The sequence below is a fragment of the Electrona antarctica genome (genome assembly GCF_951216825.1).
Source record: "Electrona antarctica genome assembly, chromosome: 18".
In the NCBI taxonomy this organism is placed as follows: Eukaryota; Metazoa; Chordata; class Actinopteri; order Myctophiformes; family Myctophidae; genus Electrona; species Electrona antarctica.
Genome location: NC_136799.1, coordinates 21,922,005 through 21,938,015, shown reverse-complemented (window position 1 = coordinate 21,938,015; position 16,011 = coordinate 21,922,005). Strand labels below are relative to the sequence as shown.

Sequence of the window (16,011 nt, the reverse complement as noted above, 5' to 3'; positions counted from 1 at the left end):
ACAGTAATGTGAATTTCTGATGTCACAACATTCCGCTGACAATGTGCAAGTTTGACTAATGCATTAGTGTCCATGACAGTCATATCTAATTGGCGAACAAATGTTTGTTTGGTGCAACAGCATTACACTGCAGTTGGTGAAATAATATTGTGGTACTAGGTTGTCGTCGCTTTCTATTCTATTAGGGACAAGTGAATAGGCATCTAGTGTTAGATATATCAATTCCACTGCTGTGTGTCAAACTCGTGAACCCATCAATTATGCTGTATTCCAGATCATTAAATAGAGACTATTTACCCTCGCACAAAGATATCACTTGACTTCTCGCCTGTGAAGATGTCATCATCCTCAAGAACAACTTCATCTGTGTTCCAGATGATCACTCTCAGTTCAAACCTGGAAATAGGAATAGTCAGATTATGAGTAAATGATATGAAACAGATGATGAAGAAAAACAAATGGGTAGACACAGACAGTATTTTTGGCATGATATGTACAACTCTCAGCCTTGATATTAGCCTGCTTGAAATACCAGGGTTTACCGCATTTCAGGTACGTTTTGAATACCAGTATAGTACTATGGAACGGTATTATTCAAATACTGTGTCTTAACTTTGTGGGACTCATTTACTATCATTGCTAAAAATGACCTCGCCCTCCTCAACAAGCATCAAAGCAGAACAAAAGTAATCTATAGCTTCACTAAAGTCTGAATAGAGAACGCACTTCTTTGGTTTCCTTGGTGAAATATCAAGTGCAGGTCCAGCAGGAGTGATATCTTTAGGGAAGATGTCCACCCACATCTCAATTCTCCCCTACAAACAACAAGAAAAACACATGTTAAGCATGCAGCACATTTTATTTAGTAAAAAATGAATACATTATTGGGTTGTAGTTAGCATGAATGACATACTTGTTCAAGTCCAGGTTTATCTGGATGAAGGAGTGGTCTAGTTTCCACGTGTTCATTGATCAGCTTGCATCCCACCCGTGGGATGTGCTCCCAGTGCTTCAACGCAGTCAGGGCCAGGTGCTCGTCTGTCTGCTTCTTCAGACCTGATAAACATCATCAGATGTTGAGCACAGACTTAAATTGGAGTATTTTAGAAATATTGAAAAGTTAAAGTTGTCACCTCCCATTGCAATTTATGGGGAGGACTTTGCTTGAACTGCTTACATCAAAGGTCAGCCAGACCTACTTTTAATGTAAACAAGATGGGGTTTAATAACCTCATACTTCATGTGGGCATGTGACAGTATTTCTGACAATCTACTGCATACAGTAATTAGGCAAGGTGGCCAATTAAAGCATTGACTGCCATTATAAAATAAATAAAAAGTATCTGCCCCTGCCACTTGCACCAAAATGACGCAGGCATCGTAAACGTATCACATGTGTGTTTATTTATGTAAAAGGTTTGAAGTTAATAATTAGCGATTCTGAGAATGTTTTTGCATTCACAATTAACCTCTGCACTATGACCCTGCAGCATTCAATTTGGAGCAGTACGTCTAGGGAACTGAATTCTAGAGAGAACTAGGGAGCCAAAAAGGCTACAAAAATAAATGGTACACAATGGGACTTTAAAGTTAAATATTTCAAAAATATAAAGCATATGTGAACTTCATTGGTAAACTGGTAGTGTGCACAAGAAATTAGGCACTGATCGGTTTGTGAGATTAGAACCGGACATACACTGAGTGCCATTCTAGACAGCTCATCACCTACAGTACATGAGCCACACCATAGAAACTGACTTTTAACTTTAACTTTAACTTTTAACTTTGCATGTATTCTGTTTCATTGAATGGACGATACAAACTGGTACCAATGAATGCAATGCATACCATTTTCATCCTCTATCTCAGTTGGAGCCATGAAGACCCGGTTGGCCAGCTTCACCCTTCCTCCTGGGCCGTAGTGAGGCCCGTCCACCTTGCCATCCTTACATAGCTTAGCCAGGATCTGTGTGGGCTTCAGAGGGTCTCGCCAAATATTGTAACCATGACTGTAGATATAAAGAAAAGCAGTGAGAGTCAACCACTTAAGCCCTAGTTTACACTCTGTCGTATGACGGTGTCGCAAAAACAATTGTGATATTTAATTGTGAAAACTTTTAAAATATATTTTTCTTTTCCATATTTTTGAAAATTCCCAAAACATACCTAAAACCTGTACATCAGCTTGAATTGAAAGTGGTTACTTCATCCAGACAATACCTATACAGTGTATGGCTGGATCTCATGGAAAAAGTATATAACATATATGGGCCAAATCGTATTGGCAAATACTTTCTAAGTTTCTATGGTTTGTTTAATCATAGTCAGGTAAAGAGAATTAGGAATGACTGACTTCTGACTTTCAGTGACTGACAAATCTCAATTGTACTGGCCCAGCAAAGAGCACCCATTTATTATTCCAACTAAGTCCAGGAATTATTTGAAACTATAGTACCAATTAGATCCCTGTGTGTCTCACATACCCTGTCACAGTAACATCAACAATGTGATTCTTACATGGAGTAGTTCTGTGAAAGACCGCATATGGGCCTGTGCTTGCTGTAGTAGCGGTTCTCAAGGTCGAGTTTCGTTTCTCCAATGAGATCGTCTGTCCCCACCAGGTCCCAGTCATAAATTGACACTGTTAGTGTGGAATCCATCGGGAATGTGGCCTCGATGTCAAATGATCTGATGGGAGGGGGGAAAGGGGTCAATTTATGTTGCGCTTTCACAGTAACATTCTGTTCATTTCAAATGCACGTGTAACCAAATGGACCTGCACAAAATGAGGCACTGTCAGAAATGCAGATTTTTCCTACTTACTTGCCAAACAATGGGTTCAGTTGTTTGGAGAGGTAGTTCTCTTTGTCTTTGATCTCTGTCTTTCCCAGTTTGATTGCAATGTATGGGTCAGCTTTCCCATTTATGTCTGCTGGATGCAGATCAGTGGCCTGTCAAAAGGAAATACAATGTGTATTGACACATGTGGAGCTTGGCCCATTTGATTATTGTTAAGCACTGTGTAAAAATCTGAATGATTTCTATTGCCAGGTATATTTGCACATACAAGGAATTTGTCTCTTTGAGATTGGCGCATTTCACTTAATGATGGTATTAAGAACTAAGTTCTCAAAAATACAAAACATAAACATAAAGATATAAAGTATCTATAACTAAAGTATGTATGTATCACTAGATTGATCATTTGAAATGTACAGTATATCTGTGTGTCCTTCAGTGTGTTATAATCTGAGAAACCGACATTCACAATGTATAGTAACTATCATACTTGCATTTGCAAAGATTAGAATTTGGTACAGTGTAGAAGACTAGAGCATAAAACCTACCCTGATGACATAGACGCGGACGAGGACATTGACTGCGTCATTGGTAGGGATGTTCTGGAACATACCCATGTTGCCGTCATATCCCATCTCTCTGGACATATCATCTGCCACTTTGTACATGCACAGTGAGCCCTGAGACATAGAACCAAAGTCATAGGTGAAGAGTTCGTCTCAAAACATTTATATATCATATATATGTCATTTTTCTGCCTTACAGGGTATGAATGAACTATGTTTTCAATCAATAGTGCCATCATGTTTATCATGTGCCATCAAGTGCAGCTATCATATCTTTAAAATATCTCATTAGGAAAAGCTCCTCAAATGCAACTTCAATGTAAATGTATACTAACTGACTTACTGTATTGTATATGATGCAATATATTGTTGCAAGTTATCACTCTGCCCATTCTTACTTTAAACTTTCCGATAATCCTGTCCTCATCCGTCATGTTATGATCCTCATCCTCCCCTCCCTTTCCCCTGAACAGGAGGAAAGTGTGGAGCCAGTCCTCAAAGTTATCATATTCACTCTCCAGTTCCTTAGGATACACCTTTCACACACAAAAAAGAAAGTAAAAAAGACAGTTTCATCAGGTCTATCACCTTTTGGCTTTTTCAAAATGCTTTCAAGTCAGTCACCTAATAGAGAGGGAAAAACGATTTAAAAAATCTTGGGGTCAAAGTGGAAAAGCACGATTGTGTAAAAAAAAAACAGATGAAAGATGAAATTGTAAAGTATTGCAATCCAATTCAAGTGAGATTTGTGTTTAGTTATTGTATATTTAGTTGTGTTATGGTTAAAACATTGACAGTGCCTGCTGTGTTGTGGGGTAGCATGCAGTGGAAAGCCTGATCCGGTCTAAAGCCTGCCTACTGTCTGTGTCCGCTATTTTCCACACACACACACACACACACACACACACACACACACACACAACACACACATACATGCACACACCACCACTTCCGCATCATAAACAGTTCATATTTAGATGTCATGTTCATGTACAGTAAACTGTTTGTATTGCCTTTGAAAGAAGCGTAAACAAAATCAAGCTTTCACATTGCATACTCTCTCTTTATTGCTCATCTCTGTTACTGTGATTTTATCAGAGCACAATGTGAAAAAAGGTATTAACTATTTGGCTGTAAAACACCTTGTGGTTGCATTCATTCAGCACCATGGACAGCAACTAGCCTCTGTCTGTCTGTCTGTCTGTCTGTCTGGCACTGGCCCTTGGACTTGAACCCGGAACGAGGAATATAATAGACCATATGCACATGGTGGCCATCTTGCCATTACATTAATGGCAGGGTGGCAACTAGCCACAATTTGCAATTGACAGCCCATACATCCAAACAGAAAAGTTATATCTGATTGTATAAACGTCAAACTCACCATCATTGCAGCTGTACGAAAAGCTTTAATTATCCTCTTTCTATCTGCAATTATCCTATTTCTAAGTGTTTTCACTCGTTTTCAGTAAAGCAACATCCTGGTGCCTCCTGCATTATGTGCCATTTCAAAACAGGTGGTACGCAGGGCCGTTGATTACCAAAGAGCGGTTCCAAACTCCAACACTAAAACATCAACTGCAAGGAATTTCATGACAGAAAGTAGCTCATAACATGTTTACGGTGGATTTTTATGTGACAAACACTTTGCAGATAGAGGATAATTCAGCCTATAGCAGCTGCATTTTGGAATAACAGTCAGGAATAATGATAGAGATGACTGCTTGTGACCGACATGACTCCCATGTAAAGGGAATGACAGTAATCAATGCAGGAGGAAGGGAAAGCATGTAAAACCAAATTCAGAGATGTGCCGAGTACATTCCGTGTCATACCTTTAGCTCATCGATCTTTGGCTTCTTCTTCTCGGACAGGTCATGCACCTGCTTCTTCTTTTTTCCCCTTTTCTTGGTGCTTTTTACACGAGGTTCATCTGGATTGATCTCTGAGTTCAGGTTAGCATCGGGGCAGAGTGAAGGGAGGAGGATGACGACGACAACAACGAGGAGGTGTAGGAGGAGGGGAGGAGGAGGAAGAGTGTACAGAGTTTGATGAGATCAGATCAACATATGGAATGTCAGAACAGGTCAGCTCCACATATGGAGATCTAAGGGTGACAGCGGGGGCAGTGTCTTTTTTTTATTTATTTTTTAATGTTTTTTTTGTGTGGCTTTTGCCTTTATTTAATATATTTTATGGAGGGACAGACAGTAGGCTGACAGGAAATGGGGAGAGAGATGGGGGGGTGACATGCAGTAAAGGCCGTCGGGATCGGGAGTCGAACCTGTGGCACACTGCCAGACTGGATTACTGGACCGCTGAGCCACGGCCCAGGCCCAGTGTCTTTAGTGTACAGGGTTTGATGAGGGCCCAGGTAGGGCCTCACCTTCATTTTCAGGCCCGTTGAGAACTCTAGTTTTCGCCGGCTGCCGGGCTGCACTAATAACTTTGGGGGCGGGCCTGTCTAGAGTTTCAATGGACAGGTATCAGTCAAAAGGGAGACATCGAAGAGGAAGGACGGGTGGGGGAGGGTCAACATATGGAATGTCAGAACAGTTACTGGCCGGCTCCATATATGCAGATCTAGGTGATGATCCAGTCTTCTCCATGTATGGCTATCCAGGGTTTGATGAGGTCAGTGTTGTGATCTTCATATATGGAGATGGCCATATATGATGGCATAACGTGTCACGAGGCGCGACGGTCTGACGAACAAATATGGTGATTTGACAGAACGACTGACAGAACAACTGACGGAGTCACTGACAGGTTTTGCAGGTTTTCATAGTAATCTGCGACCTACAGTCACAACAATCCTAATGACAACGTTCATGGCAGGCATGTGGCTCATATGCATCTGATTGGGGGAAATGGGGCAATGAGGATGCATGTGGTGCATGCAGGGGACTGTACTGTAGGAATTGCAAGCTAACACATGCAAAGATTTGAACTGAAGGGACTGGGACAGTGCACACAGCACACCTGAGTAAACAGTAGTTGCAAATACTTGTGGTTTGTTTATCTAACAATGGTGTGCTGTGCTTTAGCACATGGGATAATACAAAGATTGTGAACCTTTCAATCATGTAGTATAATACATGAATGGCAGGATTCAATAAAAAATTGTCCTCGTGAAATTAAATTAACTTATATGATCTACTATTTGCAGCTGTTATCTTACCCAGGTCTTAAAAATGCACATGAAAGTATGTGAAGAATGATTTTTAAGTTGAAATTTGACTCTGATAGAAGGCCTCGTCTGGTTTTACCTCCATCTGCGATGTCCATGTCCTCCTTCTCCTCTGTGTCCGACATAGTTGCCTCTTGTGCTTTGAGCGCCTGTAGAACCAGACAGTAAGTCTTTACTGTACTGATATTATTGAGAACTCTTGCACTCTAGCTGTTTAGGAACAGGCATGATGTTTGAATACAAGAACGCTCGGCCCAAAACACGCTCAACCCGGTGTCAAATCCGGTGACCGGGGAATGGTCAACACCAGGTACTAAACATAACCTCAGTAAATCTATGCCTAAACATAACCTTATTCCTACTTAACCTCTTATTTATTAACCTCAGTAAAACTGTTGGGGGGGGGGGGATGGGGGCGACTGTGTTTTGGGGTGAGCGTTCCGATTACCGTTTGAAGTCAAGATAAAAGGGAATACAAACAAGAAATAAAACATGAAAACTGAATTGTAAAAACAATACGCTTATCCATAAATTGTAATTTTTTAAAGACCTGTAAAGTTTTGTTTATGTTCATCAGGTTCATACATCTGTTGTGTAAATTCAATGGTGACAAAAGGTCAATTCAATGGTAACAAAAGGTACTACATCAAACCATCTCTCACCTCTGTTAGAGTTTCAATGGAGGCAAAGTATTTGGACCACCAGTCCAATGTGCTCTCATCAAGTTCATCTTCCTCCGGCTCCTCGCCACCACCCTTCTTTCGCTTCTTCTTTTTCCCCCCCTTCTCATCATCCTTTTATACAAACAATGTGTAAGAGCTTGTGAAGATATTGTAAAGAAAGAAATTGAAAACAAATAATAAGGCCTGAGAATGTATAAGTGTTAATCAAATTAACACTTTCAAGAATTTTACAGTGTAATAACTATTCATTGCTATGGCTTCTCTACATGTTGGCAGCATAGCAAGGAAAACTCTTATTACTCCCCTTGCAAGGCCTTCATGTTCTTGACATTTATGATTATGATAATCAGAGGCACTTTAAGTCTTACCTCCACTTTGATCACAGCATCAGAAGACTGAAAAGAAAACGAAAAAGGTAACATAATTAAAATAGACTGGGGTCAAAACATTGCTGTATTAGCTACTAAAGCAGCATGGTTCTTCTTTTGTTGTTGTTCATTCGTCCAGTCTATCAGTCAGTCAGTCAGTCGTCCAGTCTATCAGTCAGTCAGTCAGTCAGTCAATCAACTTGGCTGACTTGGTTGTAACGTACACCGTCTAGCTTGACCACAGTTTCCATCTTCTTAACTTTGTCCTCTGTTTCCATGCTGACAACCACAATTTCATCTAAAAGATGGAAGAGAATAATGGCTCTTGTTAAATCACATCTGTAATTATAACTGCAAACGATTGTGCCTGCTGGAGGCAGGAGGTCTGGATAGGAATCCAGAAGAGCGAAGCGGAGCTGAGTCAAGCAGCAGCAGCAGAAAGGAGAGCTAGGCGAAAAGTACCTCAATCAGCGTCAAGAGGCAACGGCAGAGCATTCAAGTGCAATCACTTCCAGAAAGACTGTCTTTCGTGAATTGGACTGCACAGCCACACAAAACACTGCTCCCTCAGCACCACCTGATCTAATCCAAGTGTGCTTTTGCCATGGTCTCTTGAGACTGACGGCCGTGCTACTACTAGTATAGCATGACTGGAGGTTTAGTTGGTTATTACCTGTCGTGTTCCAGTTGTTGGTCTGCTTGTCTGAGGATTTGTAGATGAACTTGCGCAGGTTGGTGACAGCAGTGGAGCCAACCAGGGTGTAGCGCCCAAAGGCCCTGCAGTCCACCACTCGGATGTTCAGTGGTGGATGAAGCAACTCGTTCTCAGGCAAGTCCTGACAAGGAAAATTACCCAGAGGCAAGAACAGCATTTTGAATTCGATATTTATTTGATTTGAACTGCATTGTTTTTTGTTTAACAAAAGTAATCTAGGACCAGCATGAATGACAATATAACTGATTTGTTTAGCATTATGTTTATTATCTATCCTTCTTTAAAAATACCTTGTAAAATAGTGATGAATGTTTTTTTCTTATTATTTGCATTAATACATTTACATTACCACTTCAAACGACTTGACAAGTGTGGTGAAGTTGGGATTTTTCTTGTAGTCGTTGATGAGTGCAGACTGGATGCCCTTCCCAGCACATTCAATGTCCACACGAGGCCGGTCGACCTGAGCCAAGTTGACTCTCTTAAGATCCCTCAGGCCCCAGAACAACACCTGCAGAAGGGGGATATTCAGTGTGACTTAAACCCAGAAGCGTAGCGTCCATTGGGCCACTCGGGCACCAGGCGCGGATTTACATAGGGACAGGTAAGGCACCGGCCTGCTTCGGCTAGGTTTGTGGCTCCCCTCAGCCGAGAGGCTGTTTGTGTATATTTGCTATGTACTGTATATCGCCGCCTATTCAAGGCTGACAGACAGAATACACATCTATTCTCTCTCTATGTCCTGCATGCCAATGTGTATTCTCTCAGGATTCTTCACACTCTCTATACTAGTATGAAATGTGTCAGACAGGTGCCTGCATCCCCCCATTCACAGAACCGGTTTACTACAGGCTACATTATATCTGACTGGTGCAGTGCTTGTGGTTCAAGAAAGTACAAAATAAAAGTGTATGTCAATATTGTTATTGTCATGGTTAATCATTTACCAATCATCTAGCCATGGTTCACACAACGCTCGTTATGACAGTCATGTTTCAGGGCTACCAATCATCTAACTATTGTAGCCTCTATAACAATATAAGCTACAACATAAATATACATTTTATTTCGGTAACTTCTGTCTATCAATCTGCGTTCACGTGAGAGCATAGTGGAAGTCTTTACCTCAATTCTGTACTTGCTAAGCACTGGCCTAATGCCCATTGGTACCGGGAGGATTGGGCCACGGTCCATGTCTGTAGGACCGTCTATGGGCGGCAGGTCAGCTTTCCCATTAGGACCAATCTGAAGGAAAAGGTACATTTGCATCACAATGGAATATGTGTCTTGATAATTCTTGGAACATCGACACATATTAATAAAGTTGACACAATGTCAACCGGAACATGTTGACTGAAGTGTGTTTCATGATGTACAATTTACGAAAGGATCATTAATTCACTCGTTTCCGAAATCATCCAATAATAAGAATAGTTGTCATGGCGCAGGACAAACATTGACTGACTTGCACTGCATTGTATGTACTGTATGTGGGAGGCCAACCTGAAGCAGCTCATTGTATGTACTGTATGTGGGAGGCCAACCTGAAGCATTGTATGTACTGTATGTGGGAGGCCAACCTGAAGCATTGTATGTACTGTATGTGGGAGGCCAACCTGAAGCATTGTATGTACTGTATGTGGGAGGCCAACCTGAAGCAGCTCATTGTATGTACTGTATGTGGGAGGCCAACCTGAAGCAGCTCATTGTATGTACTGTATGTGGGAGGCCAACCTGAAGCAGCTCATTGTATGTACTGTATGTGGGAGGCCAACCTGAAGCAGCTCATTGTATGTACTGTATGTGGGAGGCCAACCTGAAGCAGCTCATTGTATGTACTGTATGTGGGAGGCCAACCTGAAGCAGCTCATTGTATGTACTGTATGTGGGAGGCCAACCTGAAGCAGCTCAAAGGCAGCCAGCATTTCTCCAGCCGTGCAGTTCCCACGGTAGATCTGGTAATACTCCAGTTGAGGAGGGAAGCGTGGTGGCCCATAGTGCTCATCAGCCATCTTAACAATAGGCTTGGCAAAGCTTCTGCCCATGAACTCTGCTTTTCCCTGGAATTGCAGAGGAGCGGAAGTCAGCATGAGATCTACAAAATGAATAAATATTGGGCTAACACAAACACAATTTCTGGGGAGGGGGGTGGTCCGCCTACCATCTCCAATCCAGGAAGAGTCATCCATGTTCCATGTTACAGTTACAATGTTTTTTTTAAAGAAATCAATAAATTACTCATATTGTTACAACACTGTTCAGTTGACATACTGTACCCATTGATGAAAACATGGCTTGCAATGCCCATGTTTTTAGGCAGTATAGTCAAAAGAGCAATGAAGACAAAGAGCAAAATAAATAAAGCAAGAAACCCAACATGACCAGTAAACTGCAAAAAAGGGCTATTCTTCTGAAAGTAATAGCAATGTCTGTCTTGCAGTTAGTGGTTAAGTCAAGTGATTAAGCCAAAGTCCTCTGTCGACAACATTCAGTAAACACAGATTCCGCTTAAGGAATGCAAGAGGTATAAGTTAAATGGAGAGGACATTATTATTATTAAGTCCAGTGAATGTCTTATTCCACTTGCATGCCTTTTGGGCATCACATATGTTCTAGTCTGCACACAATACAGTGCTTCTACGGTACATCAAACCACCAGAATCCACACTCTACTTATCCAAGGCGTCATCCAATACAATGGTGTTTATGATAGGGGCAGTAAATAGAATTCTCAGTCAGCAAAAGCATTCTTCAAATATAATTTATATCAACTAGTTCATGAATAAAAACTGATGAATCATAAATGATATTGACATTATAAATTCTAAACAAATTCAATGCAAAAGTAATAACACTAGGCCTGTTGCTATACTATAACAAATACGATAATATGATATACTACCAGCAATATAGGATGATATACTATACTGTATGTCACAATATTGAGATATTATCAGTAGTTTCAGATACTGTATATGTCCATACTACAGGTTTCGTGTACACACTACTAAATTTAAATGCCATTCAAATGCAAAATCACATTTGTACAGTATACTGTAGCAATGACATTTTCAGACTTACATTTCAAGGGGTAGAGAGACTCGTTTACATTATTACGAGGACATGAAATGGATGATTAGACTGTTCCTATCTGTCAAGTTAGGTTACATGATCTTAACACATTTAAGATTCTTAAGTTATTTTGTTTTTAGGTGCGTATAGGACAACCAGGAAGGTCCAAATGTTCAGAAATGGTTCTATGTCCCGAACACTGTTTGGAACTTACAAAATGATTTAATAAAGAGCCTCCTTTTTGCAAGTTCCAGACAGTGTGCAGGAACTTTTTCTTTGATATCATAGATCCCTTTCTGAACACATTTAAGATTACTGTAAAACAGGGAACCTTTTACAACCAAATCCAGGCTTACCACTGTGTCCTGATCATAGATTTCAAGGACAATAATTGGAGGATCATCTCGCAGTTCAGTGGCCTCTCCAAACAGCTCAACGTTCTCAAAAACCAGCAACTGATCCCAGGTAGGGCAGAGAGTCTCAGGCAGGATCTGGAAAGAGATACAGTATATGACATTTGGAATTCTATTTAGACAATGTTTATATATTAGACATATATATTTTTGAGGGGCGCTAGCCCCTCCTATACACAGGTTTAATGTTTGTCTTTAGTTCAATGTTTGTTTTGTAAACGCCATTGACGCCAATTTACATCATAATGTGACTCATTACATCATATTTAGGACGCACAGGCTAAACTTGACCTCAAATGGTCCGTACAAGGATTTTGGATCCTCCAAAAAGAATCAAATATAATAGACTCTGTCTCTAGTTTGTTTATTTTGACTAGGTTTGACTCTATATAGGGCAGTGAGCAGTGAGCTGTGGTTGGTCTACTTTTGAGGGGACAGACATAATGGGCAGTATTATGCGTGTCTTAAGTACCAGGTCGTATTACTTAACTTAAGACCTGCCATTTGGCTATTCTGAGTGGCCAAACAGCATTGACCACGCCTCCAGGTCTTAAGTTAAGTAGTAAGACCTGGTACTTAAGACACGCATAATACTGCCCATTATGTCTGTCCCCTCAAAAGTAGACCAACCACAGCTCACTGCGCTGTGACCTCAGGCCATGATAAATAAGTGTATCATCAACAGTCTGCACAACCAGAAAATGCCTGGCGAACTGAAAGTGAAATTTGTGAATAGAGTGAATCTTACACAAAAGCAGCCAGTTTGTCAATGTGGTCTCACTGTGACCAAAACTCTCACTTGATTGTCTACCAACATACCTAAAAACACCCTCTCGACTTCCCTATCTTCCCTTGACTTTCGGTGGTCAAAGGTCAAGATAGGTGACGAGTAGTGATGGGAGATTAATCGGCAAACACATCGGTATCGGACGATATTGGCCTTAAACCAATATATCTCTCTCTACGTCGTCCTCAGACGAGCCCTCCATCGGCGTCTCCAGTCATCTCGGTTCTCCATACATCTGGCCAGCTCATTTGTGCTTTCTGCACCAGCATCTTTCTTTAGTACGTCCACATAGGTAGGTGTGGGACGTCCTCTCGATCGATGCCCGTGTGTTGGTTCCCACAGTACAAGCTTTTTGGCCGGGAGTTCTTGGTGTCGGTGGCAGTGGCCAGCTAGTCTCATCCTCCTTAATGCTATCTTCTCTGATACATTTGGTAGTGCTCCATACAGACGCTTGTTGGTGATGTGCTCGTCCTGGTTGATGTTCAGTACCACACGTAACATTCTGGTGTAGCACCCAGATTTTTTTCCTTTTGAGTGGTGCAACCACTCCAAGGAACAGCTTTGTCCCTATGTGACTATGGGACTATGTTACTATGTTACTATGTTTAGAGTACCAATAGGGGGTGCTGTTGCACCACTCGCTTCAGACTGGTCTGATTATTCATTAGAGCCTGGTTGCAGATCTCCAAGATGACTTCATCAAGCTTGCAGTTCTTGATGACCTCAGGTGGAACGCCGTCAGGTCTAGCACTTTTCCCTTGCCTTAGGGAGGCTTTGACCTTGGCAGCAGGCAAACTCTCCTGCTGTGAAAGGGCCGTCATCAATGTTGAGATCCTCTAGGACTGCAGGTATTTCCTTCTCAGCACCTTCCACTGTCTGGTGTGTGCCAAGGAGGTTCCTGAAGTGAGTTAACCAGGTGGTCACTCTCTCTTCTGGGCTGTTTCCTGCCACCTGTCCCTCTTTCGGTCTTTTCCTTCCACACATCTCATTGATCACCCTCCATGACTCGCTGTACTGGAATTCTCCATGAGCAGCTTCCACTCTGCAGACTTTTTGCATCAGCTCCTCACCCTTGATTTTATAATACTCGGCAAAGAGAAGTCGCTTGGCTTCCTTCAGTGTCTCGCGTTGTTCTGCAGACGGTTCTTGATCGAATGCATGGAGTGCTTCCTCTACTCTTTGACGTGCTGCCATGACATCCGGGTGTTTCGATCTTGTGGGGCCTCTGGTCTTCTGCATCACCGGCACATACCTCACTGTTGCAGCCTTGTGTGCTTCCATGAACTTCATGTACCCTGCGCCCGGTTCCTCCTTCACATCCTGTATGTGAACGAGGTCCTTGAACTCTGCTGTGTATCTGGCTTGTAGTTCAGGGTTTGCGGAGAATGTCCTCCAGTCATGGTGTACCATGACTGGAGGACATCGATTTACCATATATCGGTAAATCGAAAAATAAATTAAAAAAAGCCTGAAAAAGCATTTTATTATGATGAAGGCTGCAAATGATATCATTGTTTTCTGGGGAAGCTTTCAAAATAATCAACAAGTTGGAACATTTTTTAAATAAAAATACTACATTCAAGCTGTTTATGTTGGGATATTGGCCGACATTTCAATAACGGTGTTATTGAATAAAGTTTTGGAATAAAGAGGCATTTTTTCAGAATGGCCCAAATTATTATATTTTCTTAATACAGAATGAGATCATATATCGACATCGGTTATCGGCCATAACAGCAATTAACTAGAAAAAGTGCCCTTCTGGGCACAGGTCTCCACCAGGAGGATAGGATTGTGTGTGATGTTTGGCAAAATGTTTAGGAGTAATATAAACATGTTGTGTGTGTGTGTGTGTGTGTGTGTGTGTGTGTGTGTGTGTGTGTGTGTGTGTGTGTGTGTGTGTGTGTGTGTGTGTGTGTGACGCGACTTGGCCTGTTGTAGCGCCACCATGAGGCTGATTTGAAAACTGTCAAGTGGCATTTCTTCCTCAGCCTAGTAGTGGGAATAGGCATGCACAGTTTCACCGCAATCGGACGCTGCGTTGCGGAGTTGTGGCAATTTGTACAAAACGGGTACAAAACGGGCTACTCCTGAAAACTTTAGAAGCCAATCGTAGGCAATCAGGATGGATAATTATGAGAAATCAAACAAATCACATGATCACATGACTATGGAGAGCATGTGTACCGATTTGCGTGAAATTTGGATAAAATCTGAAGGAGTAATATTAGAAAATGTGTTTTACATATGTCGGCCTCCTGGTGGCGCTATAAAGAGCAGATGTAAAAAAATTCCAGGCAAAGGTTTTTCCTTGGCCTCTAGGGAGTGTGCATACATGGTTTTACACAGATCGGTGCAGTTATAGGTAAAACACAAATGGGCCAGTTATAGCGCCACCATGAGGCTGAGTTGAAAATATTCAAGTGGCATTTCTTCCTCGACCTAGTGGGAATGTGCGTGCAAAATTTCACGGAAATCACACCATGTGTTCATGATTTGCAGCATTTTGTTTGAAACGGAGCACTCCTGCGAACTTTGGAAGCCAATCTTAGCCAATCAGGATGGAGTCTGAAAAATCTGAAACACCCGTTTCGTTGAATGGCTCTAGAGAGACTGTGTACCAATTTGCGTAATGTTTGGACAAAATCTGTAGGTGTACTGTCAAAACATCTGTTTTGCACAAAGCGGCCTCCTGGTGGCGCTATAACAGGCCAATGTGAAAACTTTGGGGCAGAGGTTCAGCTCTGGCATTCAGGGAGTGTGTGTGCAGAGTATGGCTGCGATCAACCAACGGTGCCAGAGATTAGCTGTTCACAGACGGACGGACGGACGGACACACGGACGGACGGACGGACACACGGACGGACGGACGGAGTGCAAAACATACTCTCTCCCCATGCCTTCGGCCTGGTGGAGACAATTATATCGGATATCGATATCGGCCAAAATGTCTCATCGGTCCCTATGAGCTGCAATTTTGGTTGGCTGGTTGCCCACCTCCCACAAATTGGCCCTTGATCCTCATGGTCATCTTCTGGCCATATTTGTCCTGAATAGTTAACTAGGTCAATAGTAAATGGTATTGTAAAGGAGGAGCACCTAAACATATAAGATCACAATTCACAAGCAATACCATTCAATGGGTCATGAAACCTTGAACATTTTCTGGCAATCACTGAATCTCCATATAGCATCCTCAGTTTCCTCACCTCAGTGACCTGACTTTGTGTGGAGAAGAAGACCCTGGTAAAGGGGTCGGACAAGCCTGTGCTGTCTGCTGCATACAAGCTACGAGCCTGGTACATATGGACCCTCAGCTGAAATATCTGTTTCACTGTGGAGTTCAAAGAAGCAAATATCGAATGAGTTATTCAGTTTATAGATAGCTGAGAATCATATAGAGTCCCGTTATGTGATT

General features: G+C 41.9%; 1 protein-coding gene across 1 annotated transcript in view; it reads right to left on the bottom strand.

The window, feature by feature from the left end:
* The window catches only part of LOC306942865 (otoferlin-like), a gene marked incomplete at its 3' end in the record, with an annotated part of 34,665 nt that overhangs the window by 3,995 nt on the left and 14,659 nt on the right, over nt 1-16,011 (bottom strand). The window contains exons 21-39 of the mRNA XM_079529013.1: nt 15,803-15,927; nt 11,750-11,884; nt 10,220-10,381; nt 9,447-9,566; nt 8,671-8,832; nt 8,280-8,442; nt 7,831-7,904; nt 7,607-7,633; nt 7,218-7,349; nt 6,635-6,704; nt 5,201-5,310; nt 3,764-3,901; nt 3,348-3,479; nt 2,824-2,951; nt 2,518-2,688; nt 1,849-2,009; nt 914-1,056; nt 727-815; nt 298-396 (exon numbers count right to left, since the gene is read on the bottom strand). Coding sequence (XP_079385139.1) covers nt 298-396; nt 727-815; nt 914-1,056; nt 1,849-2,009; nt 2,518-2,688; nt 2,824-2,951; nt 3,348-3,479; nt 3,764-3,901; nt 5,201-5,310; nt 6,635-6,704; nt 7,218-7,349; nt 7,607-7,633; nt 7,831-7,904; nt 8,280-8,442; nt 8,671-8,832; nt 9,447-9,566; nt 10,220-10,381; nt 11,750-11,884; nt 15,803-15,927 — 2,341 coding nt within the window. The remainder of the gene's footprint in view (nt 1-297; nt 397-726; nt 816-913; nt 1,057-1,848; nt 2,010-2,517; nt 2,689-2,823; nt 2,952-3,347; nt 3,480-3,763; nt 3,902-5,200; nt 5,311-6,634; nt 6,705-7,217; nt 7,350-7,606; nt 7,634-7,830; nt 7,905-8,279; nt 8,443-8,670; nt 8,833-9,446; nt 9,567-10,219; nt 10,382-11,749; nt 11,885-15,802; nt 15,928-16,011) is intronic.